The 15,546-nt window shown below is 42.5% G+C and overlaps 6 protein-coding genes across 6 annotated transcripts; 2 read left to right on the top strand and 4 right to left on the bottom strand.

Annotated features, from left to right (window-relative positions):
- Positions 1 to 285: 285 nt before the first annotated feature.
- On the bottom strand, positions 286 to 2,293 carry BCIN_02g04340 (hypothetical protein). Its single transcript, XM_024691307.1, has one exon. It carries the CDS (start codon positions 2,116 to 2,118, stop codon positions 595 to 597), a length of 1,524 nt encoding a protein of 507 aa, XP_024547077.1. The 5' UTR covers positions 2,119 to 2,293; the 3' UTR covers positions 286 to 594.
- Positions 2,294 to 2,478: 185 nt separating this feature from the next.
- On the bottom strand, positions 2,479 to 5,506 carry BCIN_02g04330 (hypothetical protein). The gene is made up of 2 exons (XM_001552841.2): positions 4,942 to 5,506; positions 2,479 to 4,897 (listed from the first exon to the last, which is right to left on the bottom strand). Exons 1-2 carry the CDS (start codon positions 5,385 to 5,387, stop codon positions 2,791 to 2,793), a joined length of 2,553 nt encoding a protein of 850 aa, XP_001552891.2. The 5' UTR covers positions 5,388 to 5,506; the 3' UTR covers positions 2,479 to 2,790.
- Positions 5,507 to 5,858: 352 nt separating this feature from the next.
- Positions 5,859 to 8,408, bottom strand: BCIN_02g04320 (hypothetical protein). Its single transcript, XM_024691306.1, has 3 exons — positions 7,636 to 8,408; positions 7,325 to 7,586; positions 5,859 to 7,272 (listed from the first exon to the last, which is right to left on the bottom strand). Exons 1-3 carry the CDS (start codon positions 7,965 to 7,967, stop codon positions 6,226 to 6,228), a joined length of 1,641 nt encoding a protein of 546 aa, XP_024547076.1. The 5' UTR covers positions 7,968 to 8,408; the 3' UTR covers positions 5,859 to 6,225.
- Positions 8,409 to 8,547: 139 nt separating this feature from the next.
- Positions 8,548 to 11,679, top strand: BCIN_02g04310 (hypothetical protein). The gene is made up of 10 exons (XM_024691305.1): positions 8,548 to 8,834; positions 8,889 to 8,934; positions 8,983 to 9,100; positions 9,147 to 9,375; positions 9,446 to 10,025; positions 10,085 to 10,123; positions 10,179 to 10,247; positions 10,308 to 10,561; positions 10,619 to 11,205; positions 11,264 to 11,679. The coding sequence occupies exons 1-10, from the start codon at positions 8,746 to 8,748 to the stop codon at positions 11,305 to 11,307; spliced, it is 2,055 nt and encodes a 684-aa protein (XP_024547075.1). The 5' UTR covers positions 8,548 to 8,745; the 3' UTR covers positions 11,308 to 11,679.
- Positions 11,680 to 11,756: 77 nt separating this feature from the next.
- Positions 11,757 to 12,535, bottom strand: BCIN_02g04300 (hypothetical protein). Its single transcript, XM_001552838.2, has 3 exons — positions 12,456 to 12,535; positions 12,054 to 12,371; positions 11,757 to 11,998 (listed from the first exon to the last, which is right to left on the bottom strand). Exons 1-3 carry the CDS (start codon positions 12,458 to 12,460, stop codon positions 11,884 to 11,886), a joined length of 438 nt encoding a protein of 145 aa, XP_001552888.2. The 5' UTR covers positions 12,461 to 12,535; the 3' UTR covers positions 11,757 to 11,883.
- Positions 12,536 to 14,112: 1,577 nt separating this feature from the next.
- Positions 14,113 to 15,409, top strand: BCIN_02g04290 (hypothetical protein). Its single transcript, XM_001552837.2, has one exon. It carries the CDS (start codon positions 14,193 to 14,195, stop codon positions 15,051 to 15,053), a length of 861 nt encoding a protein of 286 aa, XP_001552887.2. The 5' UTR covers positions 14,113 to 14,192; the 3' UTR covers positions 15,054 to 15,409.
- Positions 15,410 to 15,546: the final 137 nt, after the last annotated feature.

The following is a 15,546-nucleotide window of genomic DNA, read 5'->3' as shown; positions in this document are numbered from 1 at the left end:
TCTCACAGACACCTGTCTGTAAAAATTTCAAGGTCGGAATCTTCAACGTGCGAAAAAATAGGGCTTGATTCAAATATAGAATAACACACATAATCTGATTACTATATACATCATGAATATCTATAGAAGCTCTCAAAATCTTTGAAAATATGATTCAAAGGCTATCCGCAAACCGAAATTTATCATTCTCTCATGAATCTGTGCACCCACTATTGCCTCTCTGGCATGAAAGTTTTTGCAGAAGAATAGCAAGGGATTATAAAATATCAGAAGTTTTATTCATATTGATATTGCTAGCTATATTCTGAACAACTCTATATAAGCATTTGATCTGATCGCAGATATATCAAGTTCTCGCGATTTCTTCTCTGGATTTGACTGGATAACATTTCCGGTATCGAGCATTACAAACACTGAACTAGTCAAATCGCCAATTAGTCACACTGGTTCCGCAATCTAGCCACATACTATTAACCACCAGTCTTTCGGATGGTTGGTCAGATATCTCTCTAGACATAAACGCTCCGCAGGGGCTCTTTGCAATTCTCAACGATTTTCTGCACAGAGAGACTTTTCCAGATACCTGCCATGGGATCAATTCTCCGTAACCTCGGGAGGACTCCAATTGTCGTAGAATGTTTTTTGAACAGTCGACTCCCAGCGGCTGTCGCTCTCATTTGCACCATCAATCCAGAACACCGATAGTTTTGGTGCTAATTCAAACATTTTCTGTGCACAACTCTGGATCATTTCTTCGTCGTAATTTACAACCTGCGATTCCCTTAAAATACTATCGAAGATAAAATCAATGTTTTCGAGGACGGGAAAAGTGTTTTCGAACGTGCCACTCATAGTCTCTTGCCAGTTAAAGTTGCAGGATATTGTCAAATCTCCTAGATTATGACAATAATGAGCGAGAGAAAGAATAGAATTCCATGTGAGTAGATCTGAGCGGTCAAAAATGATTCTCAAAGAGATAATACTATCTCCCAATGCTTGAGCGACCTCGTCAATAAGATCATCAGTAATACCAGTAATTGAAGGACGGGATGCAGGGCCCGGTGGAGAAAACGCGCTATCGTCAACTTCTCCAAGCGAAATAGAAGATAGTAAAGGGCACTTCCGTGCGAGAAGTAGAAGATCGCTGCCGCTGATACGACTCCGTGGTCCAAATTCGACTTTGAGGTTTGTGAGAAGTGAGAAATTCGATGCAGATGCCAGGATACTAAGTGATGGGGGCAAATTTTGTAAAGTGATAGATAGATCCTCCAATTTGGGGACATGGTAAGCCAAGCATTCTAAATCGCGCTCAGAAATGCCGGTACTCAAGTGGGCATCCAATTTTGGAAACAACAAAGTAGAAGGGTTTGCGCGATGAACGGAGTTGACCCAATCGTTTTGGATATCAGGAATTTCGATATAGGTCAGATTCGGAAGCTTGGCTATGGCTTCAAATGCCTCGTAGGACCAACTATCGTGAACTCCATTTTGAATGACGAGGGCGGTAAGTGCATCCGCCCTACTCAAAAATCGAATGAGTCCATCTTTGGATAGATTACTTGCGCTTATTTTACTGAGATGGAGAGATTTCAGTTTTGGGCAAGATTCTGTTAGTTTGTCAAACAGAGCATCGGAAATGCGGCTTCCTTGGTACACCGTGAAACTCTCCAAGTTCGGTTGCGCGTAGTGCATAATAAACTCTCCCGCATTCAATTCAGTTGCGTTACTCGATTCTTGAAGGCTGAATTCTTGTAACTGAGGGAATTGCAAGGAAGCGAGTTCCTTATGCCACCTTGCTTCATCGAGACACGTCTCATCATCACCCTCGTTCTCCTCCTCTTCCTCTTTTTCTTCTTCTGAAAACCCAAGCACATGTACAAAATCTGCATAGTATTGCGCTCTCCCAGTGTCTCGAATGGCGATTTGAGCGAGATGTCTAATATTAGGCGTTCCATGTTCAGCAAAGCAGTAAGCTCCGCATGCGTGCCACAGAATTCTACATGCTTCTTCTGAGAATGTTTTGGAGATAAAGAGACATGTGTGTAGGAAGCCAGGGCTTGAGCTGTTTGTCTCTAGAATCGTTGCAACAATTTCTGGGAGCAGAAGTGCGCGATGCATGGCGAAATGCTGCAGTTGAGGATGATGGAGTAATCAGAGATACCAGACCACAGAGGTTGGGTATGTTTTGTATAAAGGAACGTAAGGGTACTAATAGCACTTAAAATAAGAAAAATTCAAGACTGGAGAAGATTTGAGAGAAGAGACCACCTATTTATTATTATTATTGTTGTTCTTGTTGTTGTAATCCTACGCTAGGTACCTAATAAGCAGTGAGATTGAGCTTGGTAAATTCACCAAATTGTAATCACGTGTTTCTTACACTGCCACAGGGTGCGTCGGAATTTGCATGACAATTATTTTTAGAAGTAAATCCACTCAGTATGATTCCAATTAAAAATTAGACCCCAGGCGTGGAAATGGGCTGTTTGCTGATTGCTTGAGAGTAAGATTACTTATTAGATGCCAATGCTACTAGAACCACGTGAGAGTATGGTTTCTAACGACTCTATTATATCTCAATCCCGTAAAAATAATTAAGAATCTATTTCACACTTCTATTATCCTTGAGCCCATGGTTTATGAATTATGTTCGAAGCATTAGTATTCACTAATGGTGAGGCTGCTTCCAACTGATTATAAATTCAGTTGAACCAGAGTGTGATTAGGCCTCGTTACACACAATTCCAAGTTAGAAAGAAAAAAGGCTTCTCTTATTCTCAACTAATAACTCTAGTCTCTATCCTCGTCGCTTGTCATATCGTCTACCACATCATCGACCATATCATCTACCACATCATCAATCATATCGACGAGCTGCTCATAATCATAATATGAATGCCACTCTTTTCGAGGAACATGGCATTTTGTGTGATATTTTCCATATTGAATGCATGTATAATACTTTGGACCCTGTGCTGGCTGAGAATAGAAATTTAAGCACCATGGCATAATAAGGTCTTTCTCAGAAATCGATTCCTTGACAACCTCTTCTTCTGGCCACGACCCCGGTATGCCACCTTTCTCTGAGTATTGAAAACGAGCATGGGTGATGGCCCGAGAAATATTCCATGAGTACGCAGCTAGTTCCATCGGCAGTGTTTCAATTTCAAAGCAGGAGTAATCGTCACCATCAAGCAGCTGCTGCAGGAATTCTTCCCGTGCGTTCTCCATCGTCTGGTATTGTAAACCTTCCATCAAATCATAAATTCCCAAGAAGATTTCTTCATCATATAACTCTTGAATCTTTTTTTCGTCCCACCCTATCTGAATGAGCATTTCAAAGAGGTACTTCCAAGCTCCAATTTTAATTGCACAGTCGATCGTAGAGTAATATGTAGCATCCCCATATCCACGAGGGGGGTTCGTCCCCGTTTCAAACAGGTCGTTTTTCTTCAAGTCAAGACCTTTTAAAAGTAGTATTTTGAGCCGATTGCTACAGCAGTGAACAATTTCTTCCCGACTTCTGGACCCAGTGTAGGAATTGATGAATTCTAGAATCGATATCCCAGGTAAAGTATATCTGCGAGTTCCGAAAAATATTGTATTCACTTGCTCGTCACAGACTAAAAAGTATTGACATCCTCTATTCAGTGCGGCATCTAATCCATCACCTTGAGGATTCTCAAAAAGTTGACGACTGTTTTCAATATAGAGACCGGGATGGCTTGGGAACTCATGACAATTCCAGTCAATCAACTGTTCATAATTCCTTAGGCACATTATGCGCTCGCTGTATTTTGGCGACGGACGATCCGTATGCAATAGCGAAAACGCCATATCCGGATTCTGGAGAAAGTAATCCTGCGATAGTTCTAAAAGTAGAGACAAAGCCTCATAAATCGCCCCATATCCTTTGATAGTGCTTAGAAATAAGTAGAGTTGAAGATGGCGAGTCTTGATATATCTATCAGTGATTTGGTATCCAAGAATAAAATTTAACCATTTAAGATTTAAATCGTACTGAGCATCTATTATTTCAATCCAGGAATTTAAACGTGTTAAATCGCCATGTCCCTCAATTTCATCCATTGGGGAAGCTTTTCCTTGTTCAATCAAGTCTCGAGCTTTGTCGATGTCAAATTCCAAGACTGCTTTATAAAATTCACTGCCCTTTGGATGTATGTAATACGGTCTAAGGGAAATGAAACTTTCGCGAGAATAAGGCACGCTAGGCATCTCATATCGTAAATCGAGGCCCCTTCTAGCCCAGGGTATCTTGAGGAAGATAGATACTGAAGTCGAAGATAGATCACATGAGCCCGATGGTGATCTTGAGAATTGATATTGATAATTGGAATGTGATGAAACTGTGACGGAAACTCCAATTCCGAAGAAATTGTATCCGTAGGATGTTGATGAAACTAGGCTCCTTCTGTTTTTCCTCTTCTGCATCTTATTGGGTATTGAAGGGGCATGATGAGATATGTGAGTTACATGACGTGAAGTTGAGCTCGAAAGAGACGCTGAAACATCATTCCCTTGGTTTTCTGCAATTTTGGCTGAGTGTATTGGCAAATCGCGTTGCAAGCACTTGCCAACAAGAAGCTGGACTTGGGGTCCAATATCTAAGCGTTGTGCTTCGATGCATTCCTCCATAGCTCCTCTTAAGCTCAGTAACAGATCCTCACGAACATCTTCCAATGCTTTGGTAGCTATAGTCGTTGACATAAGCTGTACTAAGTGGCTTTGATTTTTCTGCATTTCCGAGCGAAGTGTCTCCGTTTGCGTTTGCTGCGCTGATATGATTGCATCTCTCGAATGATGAATGGCATGCGGAACTGCTGTAATGTTGGTACTTATCTCCTTCAAGAAGTCTGTTTGTTCAAGTTGAATGATTCTGAAGCAGTCAGTAGACGAAATGCTTGAAAGGTAATGCCATACCTTGACAGATTTTGTTGAACTAGGGTAACTTGTTGTGTGGTTCTATCCACCCACTGCATCAATGTCTCAATTTCTTCTTTATTTGCAGCATATTTCAACCGATGCCAGAATTGTTTCCACTTATTCTTGGAGCCCGAAGTTGAATTCGCAAACATTTCAGCGGACGAAGAAAGTTTGTTCTCAACTGATTTGATGGCTTCAAGCATATGGGCTCCTGCCGCAGGTATATCCTGTATTCCATAACGAGTCTTTAGTTGTTCATGCTGGCGTAGAACCTCGTTCGAGCTCTCTTCGATACTTTTAACACACTCCGCAAGCCTTCTGATGTCTTTAGGTGCGTTTTTGATATCACCGATAATTTCTTTGACGACCTTACAGCCGCCTGCGATTTGCCCAATGAATCCTACCACCCCTGTAACGCTTGCGATGCCACCGATAGCTTCCATGAGGCTGAAATGATGCAGTGATAGTTTTTCTTCTTGGATATTTTACTGTTATTGAAAGAAGACTGTGCTCGGTTTACAGAAGATGTGCCTACAATGTATACCAAAGCTGAGCGCGCAACGAGAGTTGCATGCCACCCACCAGACACATCATGATTCGCTATCAGCGGCTCATTGAAAGTAAGCGCCACGAACACTTGCGCAATCTTGACCCAATAGTTTCAACCACGGCTAAGTACGATGAAAAGCGACATGCAGCAAAGGCTGACAGCTCATTCATTCATTGAACACAAATTGCATGGTGATACGCCGACTTTTGCAACTCAGCCACTTTCTTATTAATTAGTGGTAAGAAAGTCTCGAACGCTTGCGATAATCCGGAGGCAGTGCAATCTGACATTCAGCTCTCGATTGCTCAGTCCATAAATCCAACTAGATCGGCATACTTCAATTCATCCATTTCCATCATTAAGATGTTTTCAAACGTCAACAGCTTACTAGATTTAGTAATCAGGTTATTGGACCTGGTATCCGTGGATTTGGCGGCGTCATTATTTCGATCGTGGGGTCTGATATTTCAACGATCCTGGTAGAGATAGGAAGGTCATTATAGGACATCAAATCAATCAACTGATGACGAAGGATGATGGTATCCCATGCAATTTCCCATTGGATTTAACTCTCTCGCATATATTTGCAAGCACTAACTTGACCTCAGCCCACCGGCCGCATGCTATGATTCCCAATAATGAGCAAGGTTTGAGAATACCCAGTATTATATAACGTATCTTGAACTATTGAGTCTAACTATATACATATATACGCAGTTCGAATACCCTTCTTACCAAAGGTCAACCTCAAGAAGAATATGGGGTACTTTGGTCGAGCCGGTTGGCATTGAAAAGGTTACATTCCAATACTCAAAATCATTAATAGTGGCATCTGTGCCGCCAAACTCTCCTGCGTAAGACAAGGTATAATTCATGTCAACTGTACCAGAGACATTCAAACTCAACCCTTGTATATCTTCAATGCTTGAAATAGTCCTCTTCGCGGCAAATGGCGAAAATAAAAAGGTAAAAATTGAGGTATCATTTCCTTCCGGATACGTCAAATTCAACGACCCATTACCAGCTTCGGCAATAACATGCATTTCTGTTGCATAGAGCGTGAGCCAGCCAATTCCATTGCCAGTATTCCACTGCATAAGAGCGGGGTTGAAGGTGCCTTGGTTCTTAGCAGGTCCACCTACAACATTTTCATTGAATGTTTCAGCGCCAATACTGATGTTGTTTGCAAGCCAAGCTGTAATATTGCGAGGATAGTAGTCGAACGGTGGTGAATAGGTTGAAGAAGTAAATGTGTGCTCCCCTTTGAAGTTTACAAGGGCATCTGTTACATTTGCTGGTATTAAACTGTTGTGGAACTCGGACAATATTGCAAATAATGGACCATAAGCAAAATCGGCATTGTGTGACATAATATAAGGCTTGTCGATGATTGAAGACTTGGACTTTCCTACAGCGTTCCAGATATGGAGTGCCAGAAGGCTCAAATATTTCGTCATATCAAAACCGTATGAACGATCCCAAGGACCAGCAACATTCAGAAGTTGAGGATGCCACAGGTTGGATACTGCTTCCCAAGTATACTGGATCATCGAAGCACCTCTTTGTTTCATGACAGAATCTTCGGGCAAATACTTCGCCCACAAACTCATGGCGAACAAAGATACACCAGTGTAAGTACCACTGTTGAACTCCGAAAGTGTGTTGGCCCGGTCGAACAAGTCAACAATTTGCTGAGCATAATTCTCGCCAGCAATTGTCATATTAGTGTCGTTCCACCGACGACCGGTCCATCCGGAAACGAAAGCTCTCATTATTGACTGGTAGTTGATTAATACAGAGTATGCATCACAGGCTGGGCGATGCACTTACAGGATTAGTGTAAGCAGGATACAGGTTATCGCCGTCTACTCCACCGACACGATAACTGTCGCCCACGGTCGAATTGTACAATGATTCTAGCATCAGACTAGTCACATTTGACGAGATGAGGGAACCAAACTCCTCAAGACCAACGATGAAGGCTGTTCCTATGAAGCCACGCCAGTTTGGATCCCATGAATTGTATATACTCGGCGCATAATATGAGCTTCCCACTTCCGGTTCCTCTGGTTCCTTCTGATAGTCCCCATACCTAGAGTTTTCAGTCGATACCTCATGCCACGGGATACAGCTAAACTCACCACTGCGCTTCAGGGTCCTTGAATTGACCGTCAATAACATTGGAGATTATCTTCTCGGCTTCGGATACATCCGAGCCTTGGTTCCTTGCCAAAAGTCCGATGGCGTACCATGCTGAACTTCTAGTATCGTGTCTCAATGCAGCAGATCCGCTTGTTTCATAAAGATAGCCAGCGTTTTCGTCGTATGCCCTATCCAGATAGTCCATAGACTCATTGAAGAGTCCTTGGGCATTTTGTGACAGAGTGCTAACATAAGATCGAGCCTGAGCAGTCGAACGGGCGAGGAAAAACAATGTAGCAACTTTTGAAAGACGCATTTTGGAGACAGTCATGAACAGTGATACGTATCAGGGGAAATTCATGGCGTATAAATGTTGGACACCTTATCATCAATAAGATACATAGATGGGGGTGTCATGTCCCGTGGCCGCGGGGTAAACTGAGGGGCCGGGAAATTCGCATTATTGATACGCAGTCAAGATTCCATTCATGTCATAAACTCCGGAATTGTGGATCAATCATTGAAGGCATCTGTCGGTGAATGATGTAACGTTAACACATTGAGCATGGCGGTACACAGGTACGGAGCATGTAGATAGCGAGTTATCAAGTAACACTGAGCTTTCCATACTTGGGCTCGCCCTGTTCTGGAGATATTGAGGAGATTGTCATCGCCATGAATGATGAGAATAGTCCAGTTTCAGTGGATGTAATCTATATTGTTGAAGTGGGTGGTGATTTGGTTCGAAATAAGGTTTTGAGTAAGATTACCCAGCCAAGGTTGTTTTCAAAAAATTATACCACCAAGTGTACATGTCTTCATGGATGAGTAAGCATGTGCGCACGGATCCACCATGATTTGTATCGTATGATACAATTTTTATGAAACGCCCCTTCATCATCATCATCGTCGACAGACCGTGTTCACTCAACGTTTGAAGGTCTTCTTGCCCATCTGAACCATTTATACGGGCGTAGTACTACAAGGCCACTACCACGCCGGATCTCCTGCAAGCTCCTGCACCATCGGCTTCATCCAGTGTTCAGAATCTCTCCCGTATTCGAAGACCCCTGCAGCTTGACCGAGCATTTACGGAACTAACATGTAATATGATACCCACCACCGCAAATCCACAGCACAGGAAACCCGCCACCAGGAAATTTTTGGCACCTCCTGTAAAAGTGGCATGTTTAGAATGGTAACGTTGTCTTTCACCAGTATCTTTAGAAGATGTTTACCAACGTAATGCCAGTCGTGCTGCACGCACTCGATGCAATGGTAAAACACCATGTGCAAATGTAGGTGATACTTCAAAATGTTGAAAATGCAATAGTTAATGTCATCAGTGTGCCAATCGAGGTTGTGATTGCGTCTATACAGCAAGCAAGAGAGGTGGTGCAAGAAGACGCAAGAAGAACAACAATAGCGAAGGTCATATAGAACAATCGCCACCAAATGAGCTCCGTAAGTAACAAAGCATTTGCCAAACATTATTCTGACCTGTTGTTAGTTACTGGTCCAGCTCCGGTGGTTTCATTGGCCACCCCTGGTGCTGGTCTTCTCCAAAGCGATGAACAATTGGACTTTGATATGGACTTCGACTTTGACCCAAACATACAAGGGAGTCAAGAACCTTTAACAATGAACGAAGGATTCTTACCGCAAAATATTTTAGAAGATTCCTTTCGAATGGAGACAGAAACACCTGTAGTAAAAACTTATGCTAACGATGAGGATATGTAAGTTCCGTCAATTGTCAACCTGGGTAGAAACATTGAGTAAAATGACTGACCGAACTTTGACGCGCAGTTTAAGCGCATACTATGTTTACATCCATCCATATTTCCCTGTTCTTCCACCCCCTTTGATTAACCAAGCTGTTGATAAATGGGAAACTGGGGTACAAGGACCAAACGATATCCTATTTCATAGCAGGAGTAATCCACAATTTCAATCTGCTTCCCCGATGACCCTTGCGATCTGTGCACTTCTTGCACTAATTCCACATCCTGATGATCCAACCCCCACATCTCCAGAATCTATTCTACTTCGTAGAAATCAAGCGCAAGTCTTCGCCCAGTTGGCGATTGATGGCGTTGAGATTGAGAATGAGATGATAGAGTCTATAGTGGACCCTGGGGAGGCTCTAAGCGCCCAAGAGATGCAGATATATCGCAGACAAATCCACCCACAAGTAAGGTTGGAGGCAGAGAGTACAATCGCACTGCTGTTACTATGCACTTATGAATATTCCCAACGAGGGAATATTTCGAAGATGCGCAAGAGGTGTGGACAAGCTTTGGTATCTGCCATGGACTTGGGATTGCATTCAAAGGACAAAGAGGACTACCCATATGCCGAATCAGATAGACGAGTATGGTGGATGACGGTATGATTACAAGCTGCGGTTTAAATTTACTCTCAGCTCCAACGCTAACTTCTAGAAAGTACGTCTGCGTTTGCCAAGGCTCTATACTTAGTTGCATGGTATATGTTACCCTTGAAGCGCTTTTTCCTTCATATTTTGACCAAAACTATATAGGCTCCCTCTATTCTCCTCTGCGATCCAAGATTCACGACGCCACTTCCAACCTTTGGGTCTGATTCGGATGTAAGTGCAAATGCCCATTTTTATTTCTGAAATTACAGCAAATTAAGCGAATAAAATTAGGCTTGGGATGTCTTTCTTGAGGCACAAAGGGTGATTGCCACAGCAACACAATTCGTGATTGATCTCGAGTCATCTTTGAAATCAGAATCTCATGATCTGAAACTCTGGGAGACAATGGCAGGATTAGAAAGGACCATTGAGCCGCTGGTTCAAAATGCAGAAAAGTGGTCCTATGGAAACGTGGATGACATGGAACCATCAGAGAGCGTCGTCGCAAAAAGCCTGCGGATGATGACACGTATCAAGTTGAATAGGTGCGTCCTTGGGTTTTGTTTTCTTTTCGGTGCAATAAAAACTGACTCTCCTTGAAGCGCAAGGATTAAGATCCATCGATATTGTGCATTCTCTGATATGCCGGTCTTCACAAAGAAGCATTGTGACTTGTCTTCTACCCCTTCTGCTGGGCAAAATCCAGGTACCGCCTGCGGTTGTAGCAACAACCTACAGCAGGCCACAGCCACTTTAGCGCTCAGCCCTGGTATCTTGAATTCCCCAATACCTGATGATATTTCTGTTTTTGACTCCCCGATCCTGCCATTCAGTGGTCGATTTTCTTCAAAGGTATGCATGCAATCCGCATTCAACATCGCCCAATCTTTCCGTGCTTTGCCATTACCACGGCCTTCAGACCCTAGAAATGCTTCCTATTGGAACAGCACTAGACAAACAAATCTACCTCGCATGATGCCAATATTTGCCTGCTGCAGCATGCAAGCAAGTTATTCAATGATTATGCTTTGCCACAAGACTCTTGCAATTAAGCAAGCTAGTTCTTTTGAAGATGGACTCAGGAGGAGAACTGATAAACTGTTGTTTCAATTGCACGAGGGCATCAGAATGATCCTGGATGCATTGGAGAATTACTCAACGGCCAATGAAGCTTTGAAGGGAATGCGAGGTAAGTCTGCTAGTTGCGATAATGTGACAGAAAACAACTAACCAAAATCACCTTAAAGATCAAATACGTATGGCGGTAGATTCCGTTGCGGCTGTTCAATGATAATCTTCGGACTTCTTTTCCATTAGCGGCTGAATAGTACAATAAATAAAATTTATACAATTCTTTTGGGAATCGTGCTCATGAGACTGGAGTCGATATTCTGGCGAGGTCAAATTGGACCGGTGTAACATGAACTGTACTTAACCGACGTGGGAAAATCCGAATCTCAAAAATGAGCGCTCATAAGGGATGTATCGATTTGATTAACATTATGATAATTCTTGCCTCCACCGGTGGATATCAAATTTTCAGCTCTAGGCGGCTTTTCCCAGTTTTTCGGTTCCATCCAGGAATTTGGCTGTCTGGTCAGGTCTGATCTGTCCCTCATCATACCACCAAACACAACCCACCTTAAATTTTTAAGTAAACGCAATGTCACTGGATGAAGTTACTACTGCAGACCTCACTTATCTGGTATGCCCTAGACTTTTCGTCAACTTGCGGGACAGTGTCAATCTAGGTTAACCTGGAGTTTATTTTACGGTAAGATTAATTTCATCCTTTCATACATTGGAAACTGATCGTACAACAAAAATTCCAAGGAAATCATCCAATTCTCCACTCGTGAACTCCTCATCAATAGTCCATTTCGGGTCCGAAAATATTTTCAGTAGGCTTCTCCTCATTTGGCCATAATTTGACATAATCTTCCAAAGTGCGTTGCCACTCGTCGTCCCAGTCACCGTCGGAGCTATCTAAATATTAGCATTCTTTACAACATAGCGCTCTTTAAAAGTTATACACACAATAGCCTAAATTCATCCCCAGCCAACATCTTCGCACGCATGAGAATAGTCGTGACAACAGCATCATATTCCTTCCTCGCAGTTTTACAAAAGTTAAACCCAAAGCTTTTAAATTGGGTCAGGATGAAATCTTCATGCTCGTCTTGTCCATTTATGAAAATTCCGCATTCGATGGTGGGGAGGTAATAGTTATCTGTCTCGTCAAGGAGAGGGGCACTTTTTTCGAGGGTCTTGATGATGAGATTGGCGTCGGAAATTAGTTGGGGCCAGATATTAGACCATGTCTTTTGATCTTTAGCCTGCCAGTAGTGTGTGTAACTGAGCCGTGCAATGTGTTAGTGATAAATTTGGAGCAGAGTGGATAGAGAGAGCAGTCAGAACGGAAGATGCATTATTACTCACCCCATATTGATGAAGAGTGATTGGCGTGTTGTATACCGAGTAAGTAAATCGATTTTCTGTATTTGTGAGAAAGTCCAAGCAAAGAGGAATTTTACCAAACTTATATATCTATGAAAAAATCCTGATGACAAGATTATACCTAGAAAATGCATGTTGGGAAACGCGTTGGTGATGGAAAATTAGGTACCCGGGGGCGCAATATCGCGATGTGTATGCGAAATCATATGACCTTTGTCTAGGCTACCCTATGCGCCGCATGAGAAAAAGTCAAACGCCGCGGCTGAACTCCACCTCATTCTCACCGAGTAGGTTGTTTGGATAAGCGCGTTCCTAGAGCTGAATGAAAGGTTCTGTGTCACTTGTAGATTGGCCAATACATACAAAGAGCCTATACGCAGTAAAACTGGGATATTTGAGCTCCTCGTTAAAGGGACACATTTTCAGGCAGATGAAAGGCAAAGCACATGTAACTTGTCCTGGTATGATGATTTGATTTGCTTCGCTGTTTACCAACTTTGTCGGGAGTTCTCTTCACCGCACTTAGCGAGTTGCTATATATTGGAGGTGGGCTCGTATTGTTACGGACATTACTCTGATCTAACGAACACACAAGTTGATCTTTATCCTCATGAAAGTGGTATTTGAATTGAAGTTATGACGCTCCCTCGCTTCTATTCAATATAACCATGGATGAATTCATATCACTTACTTTCACCAAACTTTCTTCAAGAATGATATTTTTCTGGGACATGCAACTATATAGAAAAAGTCTCTCCCATATCGAAGCATATTCAGAATTCAACGAATTGTCAAACTTACTTGCGATGAGTAAGTTCAATTTATTAACCTCCACCACCTCTCATTCTCTACCACCACGGTTAATCTCAATGAAAGCACCACAAAACCTACTCCAATCACTCAATAAATCATCTGCAACTCAGCACAACTCAACTCTAACCCAATCAAGAACCCACCTATCAACTCATAGTAATTCGTGGCATTCACACCCAACATACCCATTCACGGTTCCTCCCGCACTACTCACCCAAATTAGACCACCCAATTCCACATCCCTATCCTCCACATCCTAACATCCATCAAATCCCAAAGCAGTCATTCCTCGCATCCACCCTCGGTTCATCCATCCGAACATCCAATTACAATTTTAACACATCCACCCCTAAACACAGCGCTTACACAGAAGCTTACTAACACATTAGCGTTGCTTTGCGAAATGATTCCCGGTTCCTTGAATCCTTCGTACTACGGTGACTAAAAATTTGTGTGACGGCGGTTGTGATGTCAGCAAATTTACTCGGGTGAGATATAACCTTAAATCCTTATGGGATTTTAGAATTCGTGTTGCGCGGACTGATTTTGCTTGTGTGGTTGTGTGGAGCTAATTCCTCCTCGTACTGATGATTTTTAATCCTTGTTTTTCATAGGAAATTTGACTAGGATAGTTTCTATAGTTGGGGTTTGGTGGATTCTGTGTTAGGTCTTAGGGTTAGATGGGGGATTGTGAAGTTATCGGGTTGAAGAAAGTAAATGTGTGTATTTGATGGTTGGAAGATTGTATATATGAGTTGTGGAGGAGAACTTCCATATTATCATTGAATAACAATTCATTCTTTATAGTTCATTCATTCTTTTACACGCTCGTTAAATTCGGTCTTTATTACTTGATTTGTTTCACTGTTTTCTGCATCAAAAAGCATTTCAAAACGCATCATCAAAATGTCTTCTAAATTCACCATCCCCCAACTCCTCGTTCTCCTTCCTTTCCTCGGCCTCGCTATCGCTGCGCCAGCTCAAAAGACTACTACCAAAGCAACATCCACCACCGCAACCATCTCCGGTACCGCAACCGCCACTTCCACTTCGGCAGCCCTCGGCACCGGTCTCCCCTCCGGTAATTTGAAGCCAACCTGTGCTCCCGGCGGAAACATTGATCTTTCAAAATGGACTCTCCAACTGCCAAGCGGTACAAAAGGGCATCCTGATTCTGTAACCGGTTCCAAACTCGCGGGTTGCAGCGGCTACACATCGAAAGATTATTTCTACACCAACACCGACGGATCAATCGTCATGAAAGTTCCCGGTGGCGTATCAACCGGGTGTGTTACCACTGCCAACTCTAAGCATTGCCGCACTGAGCTTCGCGAAGCTAGTCCTAGTTCCTGGAGTCCAAGTTCTGCAAGCAATAAACTCAGTGCCACTCTTCAGGTGGTTACTGCTGATGATTCTGCACACGGAACGGTGATTGGTCAAATTCACATCGACGATAGTGTATCTTCCAAGCCGGTTTGTGAATTGTTTTATAACTCCAAGGGAGTTCTTTCGATGGGTGTTGAACAAACCAGAGCTGGTGGTAATGAAATTGTTACCGAAGTTGGGAGTGTAACTATTGGATCTAAGTTCTCTTATGTCATTGCTTATGAGGGAGGCAAGTTGAGTGTGGCTATTAACGGGGGTGCAGCAAAGACATTGGACACTTATCAATTGGATAGCCCAAAGAGCTACTTCAAGGCTGGTAACTATAACCAAGGAAATAGCAAGTCTGAAGTGCACTTCTTTGCTATTGATGTTCAGCATTAAATGGGTCGCTTGGGAGAGATGGCGATGATTGAGTGTCGATGGTCGGAAGTGTATGCTAGTGGGCTTTGAGGAGGGTGAATGTTTTGTGCTTGGCATTTTGACTATTAGATTGTGTTCTTTTTTTCTTGTTGCCTCCTTTCAATGAAATTTTGGGTTTATGGATAGACTGCTAGCAGTTGTATTGAGGACAGTTTCGGAAAACTAATAAATATACCTATTTTCCGGCACACATTTTCATCGAATAAGGACTTTTGACCTGACTTTGAAACCGATTAGGTTGACTTTGGGCGAGAGAGACTTCTTCTCGCCCATACCTTTGTGGACAAAGTATCCAATAGTCCGAATTGCAGCCTACAATCAAGAACTTTGGAATATTCAATCCTTTCCAAATATTGAATGTATATTATTAGATATTGAGTCAATTTTGATAGCCAAATTGATTTGAAAATTTGATTTATGAAATCAATGATGGCAGTTTCGATGTCTTAAAATT

This window comes from Botrytis cinerea, chromosome 2, assembly GCF_000143535.2.
Source record: "Botrytis cinerea B05.10 chromosome 2, complete sequence".
Taxonomy (NCBI): Eukaryota; Fungi; Ascomycota; class Leotiomycetes; order Helotiales; family Sclerotiniaceae; genus Botrytis; species Botrytis cinerea.
The sequence above is the reverse complement of the archived record's forward strand: the minus strand, read 5'-3'. Positions and strand labels throughout refer to the sequence as shown.

Bases quoted from the DNA above. Each gene is read 5' to 3' on its own strand.
- BCIN_02g04290 (XM_001552837.2), top strand. From the start codon at position 14,193: ATGTCTTCTAAATTCACCATCCCCCAACTCCTCGTTCTCCTTCCTTTC.
- BCIN_02g04300 (XM_001552838.2), bottom strand. The intron at 11,999-12,053 runs GTGTGTATAACT...ATATTTAGATAG, and splicing joins GGGGATGAATTTAGGCTATT to CTCCGACGGTGACTGGGACG.
- BCIN_02g04340 (XM_024691307.1), bottom strand. From the start codon at position 2,118: ATGCATCGCGCACTTCTGCTCCCAGAAATTGTTGCAACGATTCTAGAG.
- BCIN_02g04330 (XM_001552841.2), bottom strand. From the start codon at position 5,387: ATGGAAGCTATCGGTGGCATCGCAAGCGTTACAGGGGTGGTAGGATTC. The intron at 4,898-4,941 runs GTATGGCATTAC...TGACTGCTTCAG, and splicing joins GTTCAACAAAATCTGTCAAG to AATCATTCAACTTGAACAAA.
- BCIN_02g04310 (XM_024691305.1), top strand. From the start codon at position 8,746: ATGATACCCACCACCGCAAATCCACAGCACAGGAAACCCGCCACCAGG. The intron at 8,835-8,888 runs GTAACGTTGTCT...ACGTAATGCCAG, and splicing joins AAAGTGGCATGTTTAGAATG to TCGTGCTGCACGCACTCGAT. The intron at 10,248-10,307 runs GTAAGTGCAAAT...GAATAAAATTAG, and splicing joins CCTTTGGGTCTGATTCGGAT to GCTTGGGATGTCTTTCTTGA.
- BCIN_02g04320 (XM_024691306.1), bottom strand. From the start codon at position 7,967: ATGACTGTCTCCAAAATGCGTCTTTCAAAAGTTGCTACATTGTTTTTC. The intron at 7,587-7,635 runs GTGAGTTTAGCT...TGAAAACTCTAG, and splicing joins AAGGACCCTGAAGCGCAGTG to GTATGGGGACTATCAGAAGG. The intron at 7,273-7,324 runs GTAAGTGCATCG...ATCAACTACCAG, and splicing joins ATCCTGCTTACACTAATCCT to TCAATAATGAGAGCTTTCGT.